Below are 17,181 nucleotides of genomic sequence, written 5' to 3'. Positions count from 1 at the left end.
TTAGCCCTTTGCATATGGTAGGTGGGTGGGTAGCGCATGTGGGCCAGCAGAAGCGGGTGGCACCTTTAGGCTCCCCACATTCAGATACCACTTTGGTGTCCACTCCTGTTAGGCCAGCATCTCTCAAGGCTTCTATGAGCTTCCATGGGTTGTTGCTAACTAAATGTCAGGCCTCTTGCACAAAGTGTGGAGTTCTTACAAAGAGAACTAAGCAGGAGTCTCTAGCTGGGAAGCAAGGGAGAATGGCTCAATATGGCCTCAGCCGGGTTAGGATGGAAGCTGAACTTCAGTTCAGCCCCAAGCAGTGTGGTCTTTGTAAATAATCCACACCAAGTTGCCCTTCAAAGACAAGGAAGCACACGGCACAAAACCTCACATTAGTACATTTTAAGGACAGCAGCTAATTTCAGTTTAATGATGTATTAGTTAGCTTTGCCGCAGTAACAAACCCCCAAATCTCAGTGCCATTACCACAAGCATTTATTCCTCATTCATGTTACTATCGGTGGCTGTAGCGCAGCTGCTGCAGCTGTGCCCCACATGGTTTACCATTCTGGTACCCAAGCTGACGGAACAGCCCTAATCTGCGAAATATGTGTTCACGGTAAAGGGAAAAGAACATGAACCTTCCACACCATGGCTCTTCAGGGGGATGGGGTGGGCACTGCGAGAAGTCACAAGGCTACAGGTAAGGACATACAAAGCCCTCTAGGTACAACTATGACAGTGACTCAACATGCCAAAAAGTTTTCCAATTTAAAAGGCACAAAATCCTAAAATGTGAAAAACTGGGAACGTTTTTAGAGTCCACTGTCCAAGTGTATCACAGCCCTCCATATTGCAAAGATAGGAAAACTGTCAAACCTTTTAGGGGTTCTGGAGGATGCCAGAATGTAGGTGTTTACAGATGCAGAAACAGGACCCAACTTTCCTGGCCCCATCTTACCCCAAGGTATCTTCAGTATCCACACACAGCAACCCTCCATGCTCATGAAATAACTGCAGGTCAGGCTCAGCTTTAGTGCCTTAAAATTACCTGCATGGTTTGTATATATGCAGTTTGAGGGGTAGCTTCTCCAAAGCCTCTAACTCCACAAAGGTTCAGAACCAAGTCACTAGATCCTGACTCAGCCCAGTGAGTTCCTTGGGTCAGTTGTTGTGGTAACTGCAACAGATGGTCCCTTCAGAGAGGGAGGCTGGTAGTTAGCACAGCTCAGCGTCCTTAAGGATGTCATGACCAAAGCAGAGTTCTGTACCAACAGAGGAGAATGAAGACTAGCTGAGGCTCAGCACTTTGATCAGAGAGGCTGCAGCTCCGGGAAGTCAGCAGCTCTTCCCCACCCACAATGTGAGAAAGGACTGTCTCCAGGGTGACAGAAAGAAAGTGTTGGATTCTAGGAGTATGTCCAGCTGATTCAAGGATGCTGTAGTCCAGGCAGAGGCGGATCTGGGAGGAGATCCAGGTGGCCGGGCTCCGCAGCCTGGCTCAGTCACTTTACCTGGTGCACCTTTCTCCCCCGGAGATAATTTCTACAAAAAGGAGAGGATTCCACACAGACCAAAAATGCTGGTGTCAGGGTTTTTACAAGGTACCTGCAGTGAATACAACAAAAGAGAGGAGTGAATTGAATTGCAGTCCTAATCATCCATGTGCTTTCCCAACAATATTCAAAGTGAACCTCTGGATGTGAATCAACATTAAAATGTAAGTTAACATATTTATTTGTTGGGTTGTTTAAAAATCTGGCAAATTAGCATGACTCCACCCCCTTATAACCTAGCCAGAACCTCTGGGGCAGTCCTCTAGCATTTGCTCAAAGCTCAGGGAAAGTAGCCCAAAATTCAACTTACACATCTACCGAGGGCATTCTTAGTCTAGGAACACCCCAAAGCAAAAGAAAGTGACAACTGCCAAATCCAACTGGCTGCCACTGCTACTAAGGAAGGTGCTCTCTTAGAGCAAGACCGTCCTTTACAGTTTACAAAAGCACTTTGTCTCCTACTCTCTCATCAGCTCTCAAATACCTGGTACGTATGTAGGCAAGAGTTATTATTCCCCTTCTAGAGGGGAGGAACTAGCCCTAGAGAGGCAGTGTGTGCTTATGATCACACAGCCATGAAACAATAGTGTCTGGCTTCAAGAGCCAATGCTCTTTCCTTATAACAAAATCAGGGGACAAGGCACAATTGGGAGCAGCAGGGCCATCCCAGCTATATTCAGATACAAAAGACAGGCAGCTTTTTCCTCCTCAGACCAGTCCCACTCACATCTCCCAGTCTGAGGGCGCATGGCTGCAGTGCAATGAGCTCAGCCATCACACTGCCACCTGTTTGGCAAATGGCTGGGCCAGTCTCCATGGTTGCCATCTCACTGTTTTATGTCCAGGGCAGAAGGTAGGAAGTACGAGGCAATTAACAGTGGAATGAGAACCTGGTCGGATCCCTGGAATGGTGGGTGAGCATCTTCCCTGTTGTACTCGGGCTCATGAAGAGACTCACCTGGGGTGCTGTAGCACCTGCAGCAAGGTGCTCTTAGGAGGCACCCGGTACAGTTCTGCCCTGTCCTCATCTTCAAAGTAGACCTGCAAGATTAACAGAGGAGTGGGAGTGAGATACAAATGGCTGCAGCAGCACCAGGCATGTTCAGGCCCAGTCTAGGGAACAGTTCAAGAGATGATGATTGTTATTAGCTGAATGCCTCCTGCACAGAGCTGTGGAATATAAAGCACTCAGTCCTGCACAATGATACTAGGAACGGTATTATCGGCTCCATTTGCCAAAGATAGAACCAGGATCAGAGAAGGGAAATCACTCACCAGTAAAACCCAGATAATAAACCGAGCATCCAAGACTCAAGCCCAGGCCTATGAGCCCTTCCTTCCCTAACAATTCAATGTGTCAAAGTTAATTTCCTGATTTTCATGTTTGATTGGGATTATGAAGGAAAATGTCCTTGTTTGTGGCAAATAGACACTGAAGTATTCAGGAGTGATGGGGGATCAGCTGGAATCTTTCTGAAATGGTTAGAAGACAGACTCTTTTTTTTTTTCTTTTTTTTTTTAATATATTTTATTGATTTTTTACAGAGAGGAAGGGAGAGAGATAGAGAGTTAGAAACATCGATGAGAGAGAGACATCGACCAGCTGCCTCCTGCACATCTCCCACTGGGGATGTGCCCGCAACCCAGGTACATGCCCTTGACCGGAATCGAACCTGGGACCTTTCAGTCCGCAGGCCAACACTCTATCCACTGAGCCAAACCGGTTTCGGCAAAGACAGACTCTTTATACTGTAATTTGTGATTATTTTTTAATTCCAACAATGGAATATTATTCAGCCTTAAAAGGAAATTCTGACACATGCTACAACATGGATGAACCTTGAAAACATTATGCTAAGAAAAATAAGCCAGTCCCACAGTAAATATAGTAGGATTCCACTCATATGAGGTACCTAAAGTAGTCAAGTTTAATAGAGACAAAGTAAAATGGTGGTTTCTAGGGGAAGGGAAAATAGGCAGTTATTGTTTAACTAGAGGCCTGGTGCACGACATTCATGCACTGGGGGAGGGGGTTCCTCAGCCCGGCCTGCACCCTCCCTCAGTCCAGGACCCCTTGGGGGATGTCCACCTGCTGGGTTAGGCCTGCTCTCCGTGGCAGGCGGACATCCCAAGGGGTCCTTAGCGCTGCCGCCGAGGCAGGAGAGGCTCCCGCCACTGCTGCTGTGCTCCCCAGCCATGAGCCCAGCTTCTGGCTGAGCAGTGTTCCCCCTTTGGGATCTCACTGACCACCAGGGGGCAGCTCCTGCATTGAGCATCTGCCCCCTGGTGGTCAGTGCGCATCATAGCGACCAGTCGTTCCGCCATCCAGTCATTTGCATATTAGGGTTTTATTATATAGGATGGGTACAGTTTCAGTTTGGGATGATGAAAATAGAGATGGATAGTGGTGAAGGTTGCATAATAATGTGAATGTACTTAATGCTACTTAACTATAATGAATAATAGTTACATATATATAATTTAATAAGTATCTATACTAATAAAAGGGTAATATGCAAATTAGACTGGATAGACGGGACGTCTTTTGAATGTTCTTCCTGACAAAGCCACGGTGGCTGCGAGGGCCGAGGGCAGGTGGTCATCCCCGAGGGCTCCCAGACTGTGAAAGGGGGCAGGCCAAGCTGAGGGACCCCCCCCCACCCCATGTATGAATTTTCGTGCACCAGGCCTCTAGTATCCTATATGATAAAGATGTAATATGCAAATGGTCATTATGCCGTGAAGCTGACGATATAACGACTGGATCACAATCAGCAGGAGGGTGGAGCAGCAAGCTACAAGCGGACAGCAGAGAGCGACAGGAGGGGGCAGGGCAGCAAGCTATGGGGAGGGTAGCAGGGGAAGCTACAGGAGGGCAGGGCAGCAGGCAAAGAGCTACTAGAGGGTGGCAGCGAGCTATGGTGCACGGATTTGTGCGCAGGGCTACTAGTAGAATATAAAATGATAAAGTTGAGGTTTTGTATATTATTTTTTTAAAAGCAATGAATGTAAAAAGGGGACATATGTAATACTTTCAACAATATCTTTTTTTACAAAAAAGGGGGGGGCAATGAAACCCCTCCCCCCTCAAAACATCCCATAGAGCAGCAGTTGCCAAATGGTGGTCCGTGAGGTCCAAAAGGTTGGTGACCACTGCCATAAAGGAACAAAATAAAATTTCTCTTACCTCTAAATTATCAGGGCAGTATTTTTGCTCTAAGTCCCAAGAGGGTGTTTCACCAAACATCACCATTAGATGATCAATAAACCTAAGGATATAACGTGCACTTTCTGAGTATCAATAACTCATGATCTACTTTCCCACATCACAGTCCCCAGACACCAAATCAGAGATATCAAGAATGTATGAAACACGAAATGCAGATGTAAGCCATTTTGACAACAGTGCCCAAAACGTGTATGTGTATCGCTTATCCTATTATGACATAGTAATTTTCTTTAATTTAAAGTAATTTTCTTTACATTTAAGCCTGACTCAAGCTTAACAACATTCCTCACACTTAGCCACATTCTAAGCATTAATCTTAGGAAATCACATGTTAAAACTGCTAGTTATACTTTTTCTAATAAATACACATTTAAATTACTATGCATTTACTACCTACAATGATTTCATATCTCACCAGATATGTACAAACACTGTACTGAAGTGTTATATTTACTAGCCCCATCAGTACAGTGGTGAGACTGTGTGTATCATTGCAGAGCTAGTTAGCAAAGGGAGAAATCAGCTATAGGACTGAGATTACGCCAAACCAGACAGACCGAAACCCTCTACACTATTCTCTTCCTTCAACCAAAAATCCTTCTGTCCTTCCTGCAGAGACTACAGGAAAAGATCATGCAAGAAAGAGCTCAGGGTTCCTGGGCAAGTAAGTACCTGGAGTCCTCATGAAAAGCAGAGATGAAGTCCGACTGGGCATACTCTGGGTACAGAAAGAGCACAGGCCAGCTCAGTCTGCCTTGGTCATCTACACTCAGCCTGGCTCCATAAGGGTTCTCAAAGCTGAGCCCATCCAGGAGAGCACTTAGACCATCTGAGGCAGAATCTTCATCTTCACTGGTAGCTTCAGAGACTAGCCTGATGTTCCTAGCCTGGGGTAAAGACAGAAACCTTACTGTGTGGAAGGATGCAAACCCATTTCACAAAAACGGAAACCATAACACTGCAAGCTTCCTGATTCACTGTCATTATCCCTGAGGCCTAGCACATAGTTGGCATCACTTGTTTAACTGAACTTCCCTGGACATCTACCAAAAATAGAGATGAGCTAGAGATGGTTCCTGCCCTCAAGACCAGCTCATGGTCTAGTGGGGAGCTAGCTATGGAAATAAGTACAATATACAATGAGAAGTAAAGCTTTGGAACTGCCGACCATGAATAATTAATTCAGTCTGGGAGCTGGAAGTGACTGGGCGAAGCTAGGCCTTCAACAAAGACTCTGAAAGGCAGAGAAGTAGAAATGGGGGAAGGTGGAAGGGCATTCCACCCCAAGGAACATGTGCACAAAAAGATCAAGAGCGAAGAGTGTGGCATGTGCTTCAGTTTAGCCAGGACATGGAATACTAAAAATAATGCACATTGACTTAATCTTGACTGTCTTATGGAAATAAGGATAAATCTAAGGTCTGAATAATGGAGTCACCTCTTACGTGCGTGTAGAGATTCCTAAGGCTACAAACAAGAGGAAAGTTACATGCGATTCAAATTGCCTTTGATGTTATCTCCTAAATCAGAGGTTGGCAAACTTTTCCTTAAAGGGTCAGATAAGAAATACTTTGTGGGTCAAATGGTCTCTCTTGAAGTAAACTACTCAATTCTGGCATTGTAGTGTGAAAACAGCCATAGGTACCATAAACAAACAGGCAGGGCTGCATTTGCTGACCCCTACTCTAAGCTATTGTTAAAATATAGTATGTATTGCTTTGTGTATATACTGTCTTTTTACAGTGAAGTTTCTGAGATGCAGTGTTAGACTAAAGGACAGAACCAAAGTAAGGTCTGTGTGCAAATATCTGGGCATTCCAATATCCTACATTTTAAAAAATGATCAAATCCCTCATTGTGATCCTTGCTGGTTTGGCTCAGTGGATAAAGCTTCAGCCTGCGGACTGAAAGGTCCCAGGTTTGATTCCAGTCAAGGGCATATGCCTGGGTTGTGGGCTTGATCCCCAGGGGACGTGCAGGAGACAGCCAATCAATGATTCTCTCTCATCATTGACGTTTCTATCTCTCTCTCCCTCTCCGTTCCTCTCTAAAATCAATAAAAATATATTTTTTAAAAATCCCTCATCATGAATGAGAATCAGATGAAGAATCAGGAGAATTCCATTTTGTTTAGCCTATTAATACATGTTAGCAGATTGCTTGTTGTGTGGAGGGACTAGTGGAGTGCATCTTAGTAGTGTGAAGTTCTCAAAATCAAGAAGTCACTTAAATGGGTGCACAATTTAACTCACCAAAGAATGAAACTAAGAGCCTACCCCACACTTTCATAGCAGGTGTTTATGTCCCCTTGTGAAGACCAAGACCAAGCAAGCCAAGGCTCACCAGGTAAAAAGCAGGGTTTGGATCAGACTACATTCAATTAAAACACAGTGAAGAGAGGGCAAGGGAGGTAGAACTTATTGCTGTTGTTGCCATAGTTAGAGGAAAATCATCCTAAAATTCAGACTTCCAGGATGCAGTGGAACACAGGGCTAAGAGCAAGGACCGGCTCTGATACACTGGCCATGTGAGGTTTCTTCACCTCTCTGAGACTATGTCATCAGCTAGCAAAACAGGAGCAAGAAATCCTACCTCAGAAGGCTACTGTGAAGATTAAATGATGCTTAACCCATAGCAACTATTCAGTATAGGTTACCTGAGACCAACATATGCACTCAAGTGGGAGAGCTGACTGAACTCAGGGAGTCTGACTCCAGAGCCCCTTCATCACGAAACTTTATCAAAGCAGGAAGAAAATGAACAAATTCATTCGAGTAAAGCATCCCAAGAAAGGTTCCCAAGAGACCCTCAGGATTCTTGGGTTTAGCAAGACCATAAGGGCCTAAGGTTTGAGAGCTTACCTTGATGGCCTGGAGTAAAGCCTCATTTTGATTCTGCTCCTTCTTCTCTTTCAGCTTTGCTTTCCTTATATCCCTCTGTTCAGTCCGCTGAAAATAAATTCAGATGCATCAGCTCTAAGGAACTTGCTTCCTCATGTTATCCCAGTCTGCTCCTAAAAATCACTACCTCTGTTCTCTATCCAATACAGGCTCCTATGTCAAGGGATACCAGTGGTGCATATTAGAGAATGATTAAGATGGATGTTCAATAAACATTTAAAAATTTACAGTTCCTGTACCCAAAGATTCAGTGTACAGGGGAGTGTGGGGGGTGGACAGACAAGTAAAAGGTCTGTGATGTGTTACCCTGGTGGTGTGAACCAAGTGCTATGAACCACAGAAGAGGGAGTAACCGACTCTGCCCCTTTGAGGAGGTGGGTTTAGATATAAGAGGAACATTCCACCAGATGAAGGAGAAAGAGCATCCTCAGTAGAGAGACTGGCATCAAATGGATACCACTATGGGGCTTTTCAGCTTCACTGGTATGGCTGGGAAAACCCAGGGCAAAACTTACCAGAGGCTCTCTGCCTTTTGCACAATTATAATCCACTAGAGGCCCGGTGCACGAATTCGTGCACGAGTGGGGTCCCTTATCCTGGCCTGTGGGATCGAGCCGAAACCGGCTCTCCAACATCCCCTGAGGGGTCCTGGATTGAAAGGGCACAGGTCAGGCAGAGGGACCCCACTAGTGCATAATTGGGGCTGGGGAGAGACGCGGGAGGTTGGCCAGCCAAGGAGGGACCGTGGGAGGGCTCCAGGGCATGTCCAGCCCATCTCACCCAGTCCCAATCAGCTGGATCTCAGCAGCAAGCTAACTTAGCAGTCGGAGCATCTGCCCCCTGGTGGTCAGTGCACATCATAGTGACTGGTTGATGGGCTGACTGCCCCCTGGTCATCAGTGCACATCATAGCAAGCAGTTGAGCAGTCTTAGCATATAATTAGCATATTACACTTTGATTGGTTGAACAGCCGACCGGTTGACCAGACACTTAGCATATTAGGCTTTTATTATATAGGATGACAGAAAAGTGCCACCAGTCTACTTAATCTGGCAGAAATATAATTTAGATTTCCTTTTCTGGCTAATCTACCCCAAACCAGCTGACCCTGCTTTTACCCTCAAGATTATATATTAAGAAGGTTCAGCAAACTCCTTCTGTAAAGGACCAGAGAGTAAATATTTTAGGCTCTGCAGACCTTGTATGGTTTATGTCACATATTATCTGGTTTTGCTGTTATTTATAACACTTTTAACACTTTAAAAATGTGAAAAACATTCTTAGTTCATTGAATGTGCAAAAGAGGCCTGGATTTGACCAGTGGGTCAGTTTTCTGAGCCCCGTTCTAAAATATAGCACCATTCCTCATCCTCTCCACAAATGCCTCACAAAGACTAACAATTCTTTTTGTTTCTTGTGAACAAAGCCTACCCTTTCAGGGAGACAGTGGCTGATAATTCTTGGTCATTCCTTCTCCAATCGAGTCTGCCAAGAGAGCTGCAAAAATCCTTTCTGCTGTTAGCAAGTTTGATTATACTATCAAAAGTGCTCCACCCATGGACACCTCTAGAACTCTGTCTAATACTGTCTTCCTAGTTGAGTTACATTTGACCACAGTGTCTGGTCCACATTAGAAAATGATTAAGATGGATGATTAAGGATGACTTGGACTCTCTCATGTTTTGTTCTGATTTACAGGATGCAAGTGGGTGGATATGGCTGTCTCACCTGAAATTTGGGGTCTCAGCAGCCCACATAAAGTGGAAAAACCACCAGGTCAGAGCAGAGGAGCCCTGAACTATGGAGATTGCTGCTCCCTCTTTTTTAAATCAACTTCGTTGAGGTGTAATTTACAAATTTTATGTGTATAGTTTAATAAGTTTTGACAAATCTATACCGAGTACTCAATACTCCAATCCTTCAGTGATTCTCAACCTTCCTAATGCCCCTTTAATACAGTTCCTCATCTTGTGGTGACCCTCAATTTCATTGTTACAAATTGAACGTAATTAAAGCATAGTGATTAATCACAAAAACAATATGTAATTATATATGTGTTTTCTGATGGTCTTAGGCGACCCCTGTGAAAGGGTCATTCGACCCCCAAAGGGGTCGCGACCCACAGGTTGAGAACGGCTGCTCTAGAAAGTACCTTCATGCCCCTTTGCAGTCAATCTCCCTCCCATCCCACCAGTAGAATGCTTGTTCCTTTATATTGCCAAGTAATATTCTATGATATGAATATACCACTTTGCTTATCTAGTCTCTTATCCTTGTCATCTTCCTCCTCATCCTCTAGCATGTCCTCCACTACTATACCACATTGCCTGTTATCTTTCCCTGATATTATAAAGTAGTTCCATGTCAACAGTAACAACAAAACCAATGGTATACGTAGAGCTGAAAGTTCCAGACAACAAAGAGAAAGAGCATGTCTTTTTCTTCCTCCTCCAGCAATTTCTGATTTTTTTCTTTGGTCTTTTTTGAAACTCCCTTTCTTCTCTTGGTTTCGTTCTTCCTTTTACAAAGTATTCTTATTTTACTTATTTATGTATTTATTTAATTTATTGTTTCATAATAGTGGTACTGTACACAGCATATAGCGGTGATGTAATCTCATGGCAGGATACTGTCCAGTTGAAGTAAAGATATTATAGCATCTTATTAGGCATTTGTTGTTTGTTGAACAATTACCAATCATCCCATTTGTTAAGAGGCTTGCTTTGCGCATGTGAGGGAGGAGAAAAAGGAATGCTGACAGCAAGCAGAGGGTTGGTCACACCTGTAAGACTTGGATACCACCTCCCAGTTAGAGGAGTACCTTGCCTTGCTCTGGAATACATAAAAGACACATCAGTCTATAGCTTACCTACTTTTGTCTCTAGTGATTTAAACTTAGCCTCCTTTAACTTAGCCAACCTATCAATTGCACCTCGGACAGAATCACTTCTCTCCAGTAGCTGATCTCTAACTTCCTTTATATCAGTTAATATATCTCTGGTCTCACTTGACTCGCTTCCAAGAGGCTCTATTTCTTCCTTTTTACTCTTGTCATTTGTAGAGTCAGCACATGTTGACGTTCTTTCCATCCTTGTTTCTGTTTCTGTGGCAGCTAAAGAAAGACCTTGGGTCAACACTTCTTGTGGTTTGTCATCCAGGAAAGTTGTTGGGTCTCTGTATGCTGGTCCCAAAGGTGGACCTGCCTGATGAGGGTTTGTACGTCTTGGTCAGAACTTTTTGGTTCTTGATTTTTGTTTTTAAAGAAGAAAAAGTTTACAATGACCAAAAAGACACAATCTGGGGAATGCAAATTTAAGTTATTAATGTTAATTAAATGCCAAGTGGCTACTGATTTTGCCACTAACCTTTAGTTTGTCTGCTTTAATCCTCATTTCCAGAAGCTTCTTCTCTTTGGCATCTATCTGCAGCCCCTCATCACACCAGTTCATAGCCTCAGCAAAGTTTTTCAGTTCCAGATGGCATAAGGCACCTGCAGGAACCCAGAACTCTTAGGGCCCATGGACAACATGCATGGAAAGAGCCCCCTTGAGGAGGAATCCCCACTCTACCAGCCACCAGCCAGCACCCTGAAGAGAAAACAGATAAAGCCCCTAGTACTGTATTCCCATTTTTGTATCTTAGATCAAAAGGTCTCTAGGGCCCTCAACTCAAAACTCCTGTGAGACTCCCTAGTCTTAAGGACTCTTAATGTAGGGAAGGCTGCAGCTTAGTGGCGAAAAGCACAGCCCTCGGAATCAGACAGATCTGGCTGGAAGTCTGGCTCTGTCATTTACCAACTAGGCATTAGACCAGTGGTTCTCAACCTCCTGGCCCTTTAAATACAGTTCCACATGTTGTGACCCAACCATAAAATTATTTTCGTTGCTACTTCATAACTGTAATGTTGCTACTGTTATGAATCGTAATGTAAATATCTGATATGCAGGATGGTCTTAGGCGACCCCTGTGAAAGGGTCGTTCGACTGCCAAAGAGGTCGCAACCCACAGGTTGAGAAGCGCTGCATTAGACAAAGGACTGAGCACCTCTGAGCTTCTGGTTCCTCATCTTAGAAGGATGAAGAATGAAGTCCATCTCAGGTCATTTTTCTAAATGGCGTCACAAAGCAGAATCTGCCTCAGCCATTAAAGCAGTGGCAAGACCAAAGGCATTAGGTCTCTCCTAAAACTGTTCTTGATGGCTCCCAGTTTAATCTGCTTCTCCTTTAATCATGCTCAGTCTTCTCCTGTCAGCCATGTAGGCTTTCCACAGAACATCTAAATATGAGAACAGTAAGTGCTGAGATGTCATCAGAATCCAACTCCATCTTCCAAAGATAAACAAACTGACACTCAGAATGGGTGTCTTGCCAAGGCCACATGGTAAGGTAAAACTGACAATTCAAGGATTACAGACTTCCAACACGAGGACAATTCCACAGGACTCCCTTCAACTTACTTGCCAATCTTTGCTCAGTACCTTCTTTCCCTCAGAGAACCACCCCCAATCATCAAGATCTGAAGAAGCATAACTTTGATAAAGAATTTTAAGTTGGTCCATGAGGATACAGGGAAAATTAACATTTGAGGAATAAATTACTAGTAAAGTTTGCAAAGCACCTTTGAGCTTCTTTAAAAAAAAAAAAAGGTTAAGTATAAAAAGTAATAAAAGCACTATTATTACATAGAAAGGTTAGACTACAAGAAAAAGAATAATCAGGAACATCTCAGCCTCAGAGTTATCTTTTAATTAACATTGACATGACATTTGAAGATTTCACTGTTCAATCAACTAATTTGGAAAAAAATTAGAATGTGGCTTTTGGAATTGCTTTATTTTAATTAATTTTATTCTTTATTAATATGAAATGAGGAATGAGGAATTTCAATTTCTCTACAAATTCTTAAAACACAAAGGGCTGGATTATTTTCCGGAGAATTCTTTTTAAAATGGCATGTTGCTATTGATAAGGACTAGGAACTTAACATCAAGATTGCAAAAATAAGGTGATTTCATTAGTATCTTAGCACCTTATTATCAAACCTTAAGATGTCTCAACTTTTGTTCCATAGTGCTAACTTTTCCTTAATTACTATCATACTTAGTTCTATAAGACTTACCTCTTACTATTGCTTTGAGGTGGCAGGGTTTTAGTTTTCTGGCAGCCGTCACATCATTGAGAGCAGAACGAAAATTGCCTGATGAAACATCATTTAAAAGAAATAACATGGTTTAAAATCAGAATATTTTCAAAATTTCATGTGTAGAGACAAAGACACTCTTGTACAATCTTGGATAAATATAATCAAAGCAACTGTTTTTAAAAAATATACATATTTTTAAAATATATATAATTGTGCTCATCAAAAGCCTTAGAAATGCTTAAATCATCAGGCAACCAACCCACCAAACTACAGATGGCTAGCTAGTAAGCACGTGAAATGATGCTCAACATCAAGAATTAGAGAAATTAAAATAAACATGAAATTGGTAAAAATAAAGTTACATAATATCCAGATATGAAAAAAGGGCACTCTAATAGTAAATTAAAGAGCAAATTAGCATGCACTTTGTGGATACATTGTGACCTAACAATATTCTTCTAAGAATTTATCCTACCTTATATAGTTGTTATGAGGTCAAGAGGGGTAACAAATTTAGAGAAATAAAATGGGAAATGTGCTTTGTAAACCATACCAGTGACATATTTAAGGAATGGCTCTCATATTTACCTATTTGCTCCTCTGTGTCCTCACACACACACATATTTTTTTCTTGCAAGGTGCTTTTGTTCTTATTAGCCCTATAAATTATATCCTTTAAGCTCCCCAAAGAAAGGAACTATGTAGTTCTTCTTCACAGTGCAGTGCCTAACACACAGATAAAGTCAGGTCTTACTTATGTCTATGATGCCAGTGCCTGGCACAGAGTATTAAACGCTGAATGGAGAAAATGTATTCCTCCAGAAGTTAGAAGACTGGGTTTCTAGTCCAGGTCCTGGCATTAAAGAAAGGGTCCCTCTCTGGGCTTATCCAAATTGAGGGCACTGGCTAGCCCAAATAATCTTTAAAGTTCTACACCACTCTTTTTTTTTTTTTTTTAATTGATGTCAGAGAGGAAGGAAGAGGGAGAGAGAGAGAGAGACACACATCAATGATGAGAAAGAACCATTGATCTGCTGCCTCCTGCATGCCCCACACTGGGGATGGAGTCCGCAATCCAGGCATGTGCCCTGACCGGGAATTGAGCCATGACCTCCTGGTTCATGGACTGATGCTCTGAGCCATGCTGGCCAGCCCATTTTTATCATCCTTAAGTGCACAACTCAGTAGTATTAAGTTCATTCACATTGTTGTGCGACCATCACCACCATCCATCTCCAGAGCCTTTTTTTCTTTTTCAATCAATGAAAAAGAAAATTGTTTTTGTCAGTATTACAGATGTCTCCCATTTCCCCCTTTTAGACCCCTCCACCCAACCCCAGCCCCACCCCAGGCCTCCCAAACACTATTATCTGTGTCCATGTCTGGAAGAGACAGTGTGAGAAGTGTTTCAACAGTCATAAGTAGTCCTTTACATAAAGCAGAATTCTACACAAAATGCTTATCTTGTGAATATTTAAAATGAGAATTAGAAGATTATTTTTAGTTGCTTGTTTCCTGACTATAAAAGGAATATATAGCCATTGGGGAAAAATTAGAAAATAGAGTAAATTTTTTTTAATTGATGTCAGAGAGGAAGGAAGAGGGAGAGAGAGAGAGAGACACACATCAATGATGAGAAAGAACCATTGATCTGCTGCCTCCTGCATGCCCCACACTGGGGATGGAGTCCGCAATCCAGGCATGTGCTGACCGGAAATGGAACCATGACCTCCCGGTTCACAGGTCAATATTCAACCACTTAGCCATGCTGGCCAGGCACCACTCTTACTTTTTAGAATTTTATAATGAAACAGGCTAAATAAGAAAACAGGTTGAGTAGACGATGGCTGGGAGAAACTGTGCTCTAATGGTGATGAGTCCCAATATACTTATCCCAGCCAGATTACAGGGCTCATTCTTTCCCATACCCTCAGAAATGCCTGGGTTCATTCCTTGGTCCTCTCTTATTTACATGGGTTTAAAATGACCAAGACTAGCCACCAGCAAATAATCAGTATTTCCCAAAGTCACATCTGCAGCACACTACTGCATAATAATAAGTATTACTTGAAGAAGGGGCTTACAAAACTTTGAGAATCATCAGGTAAAGTTCTTTGCTGTAAGTTGCCTCAGAGTCCTTAACATACTCATGTACACTGCAAATCCTCCACAGAAAAGCAGCACTTTCCAAACTTACTTGTCCAAAGAATTTTTTTCCCCAGAGTCCCATAGAATGCTCTTTGAGAAATTCTCCTTTAGATAATATAGTTTCATACAAAGATCTCAATCCTTTTAGCATCCTTGGGAAGGCAGGGTGGGGGGAAGGAGGAAGAGGAGACATTTTTTGAGGGAATAGAAGCATGTGTGCTAAAAAAAATCCCAGATCATATCAACTCATATATTAAGGTATTTGATGCCATTCCTTTGGTTCAGATAGCAAAAAGTATGCATTCTATCTGGTTTCTCTTTTCACCAAGTCTACCTGGAAGATCAGAGTCCATTGCAGCTATCGCCAACCCGTGGTCCGCGGACCACTGGTGGCCCGTGAGGTCCAAAAGGCTGGTGACCGCTGCATTAGAGTAAACAACCCTAGGTGTCTGGGATAAATAGCTATTTTCCTGACACTCTCAAACTCCACGAGCCGTCATAATAGCTTTATCATAAGTTAACTCTTTTGAAAGCACGCAACAATGGAATGAATTACCCAGATAGTACTGTGCTGCTGCCCGGTTGGTATAAAGAACAGCATTCAAATCAGGGTCTGCACATTTTTTCTTTAAGCCTTCAGTATATGAAATCACAGCTTTTTCATAGTCTTTTTCTTTAAAGTATTCATTGCCCTCATCTTTATAGGTCTTGGCCTGTTCTGCAAAGAAAACAAGAAATAATCAATATATCTTATTTTTTTAAAGGCTCAAGATAAAAATATTCTACATCATGCAACAATGACATGTAATAAACCAAACAGAATAAACTAAAAGGGAAAGAAAACTCAAAAATTAATCCTATAAAACTGGGTATTAACATGGAAGAACAGTCATGTGTATGTACTGCTACAATCAATTCCAAATATTTTACAAGGGAGATTATTAAGTGCTTACCAACAAAGAAGCATACAAGAAAAAGGCGTGTTTACCCTAGCTCCTAAAGAACTTTCTCTTTAGTTACTGAAGAAATGGGGAGGGGGGGATTATACTTCCCCCCATTTTGCTTTCTGTTCTTTTACTCCCTAGAATACAAATTCCCTCCTCACCCTAGTAAGAGCCTACACAATTGTTAAGACTCAGTTCCAGTTTCTGGTCCGTTGTGAGCCCACTCCTACCTCTCTGCCCTCGTGTTTCAGCAGCACTTACACACAGGTTTTGTCCTGATTCTTTAGGAGAATCTGGCTACCCACTGGGTCACGGCCTTAGAGGGCAGTCTTCTTCATCCCTGTATCCCTAATGCCTAGCACGTAGTAGGTATCCAAAACACTGTGTGGAATAAACAGTGACAAGCTGTCTCCGACTAACTACTACTTGTTATAAATCAGAACGACTCACCCTTGACCTCAGTTCTATGGAGACACAAAACAAACGTGAGAGTCAGGGAAGATACCTTCTGGAGGTCGCTCGTCATCAAAGATAATTGACTGGAGGCAAGCCAGGTCCGGGTTATCCTTGGGATCAATTGCTGACGGCGCTTTCTTCATAAACAGGGGGATCTTCTCAAATTCCTGGAGATTGTTAAGAGAAGCATGAACTATACAGACGGGATTTGCCACGGAGCAGATCCAACCCCACGTCTCTACATCCAAGTTTCCTTTCTTATCATGCTTTGCAAAGCATCCCGACTGGCGGTATGGCTGCCCACCTGGCCTCGGCTTCCACCAGTAAAACGCGTGCAGAATCGTGATCTCTGAAGACTGCAGTCAGCACATCCTGACCAGAGCGGCTGTGACCGGCACGCCCTGGGCGCTCGGTGTCCGCACTGCCCCGCCGCTCACCCCATCTTCGCAGGAGCCCAGGAGACCGGCGCCTGGGTCCTGCCTTTTAAACTCGGAAGGCGGCTCCCAGAAGGTAAATAACTGGCCCGGGACCAGCGCCACAGGCTGTCCGACTCCGGGGCCTGGGCTCCTGGATGTCCTGGCAGGTTAAGGAGGCCCTCGAGCCCCCGAGGCCGACTTTCAACACAGAGTAGCAACCACCCGCCGCCGGCAGCTCCAGTACCCGGAAGCTGAGGAGGCGGGAGCCCGCACCACGGCCCACACGTGCGCGGAGCCCACGGCCACCTACCTACCTCTTCCCACCGGTCCTCGCGGAAGCGGCCGCGGTAAGGCTGGCTCTGGAACTTCTCCAGGAACGAGTCCATGGCATCCTCGGAGGCGGC

The 17,181-nt window shown here is 43.5% G+C and overlaps 1 protein-coding gene across 2 annotated transcripts; it reads right to left on the bottom strand.

The window, feature by feature from the left end:
* Positions 1 to 381: 381 nt before the first annotated feature.
* TTC4 (tetratricopeptide repeat domain 4) lies at positions 382 to 17,175 on the bottom strand. 2 transcript variants are annotated; one of them, XM_006768358.2, is made up of 10 exons: positions 17,092 to 17,175; positions 16,411 to 16,528; positions 15,518 to 15,679; positions 12,790 to 12,867; positions 11,037 to 11,161; positions 7,632 to 7,718; positions 5,443 to 5,657; positions 4,729 to 4,810; positions 2,500 to 2,582; positions 382 to 1,593 (listed from the first exon to the last, which is right to left on the bottom strand). In XM_006768358.2, the coding sequence occupies exons 1-10, from the start codon at positions 17,161 to 17,163 to the stop codon at positions 1,491 to 1,493; spliced, it is 1,125 nt and encodes a 374-aa protein (XP_006768421.1). In that variant the 5' UTR covers positions 17,164 to 17,175; the 3' UTR covers positions 382 to 1,490. The 2 variants fall into 2 exon arrangements, with proteins under 2 accessions (XP_006768421.1, XP_015422450.1); XM_015566964.1 differs by lacking the exons at positions 4,729 to 4,810; positions 5,443 to 5,657.
* Between the last annotated feature and the right edge of the window lie 6 nt (positions 17,176 to 17,181).

Source organism: Myotis davidii, unplaced genomic scaffold (assembly GCF_000327345.1).
Source record: "Myotis davidii unplaced genomic scaffold, ASM32734v1 scaffold79, whole genome shotgun sequence".
NCBI lineage: Eukaryota > Metazoa > Chordata > Mammalia > Chiroptera > Vespertilionidae > Myotis > Myotis davidii.
Note: the sequence above shows the minus strand (reverse complement) of the source record. Positions and strands in the feature narration are given on the sequence as shown.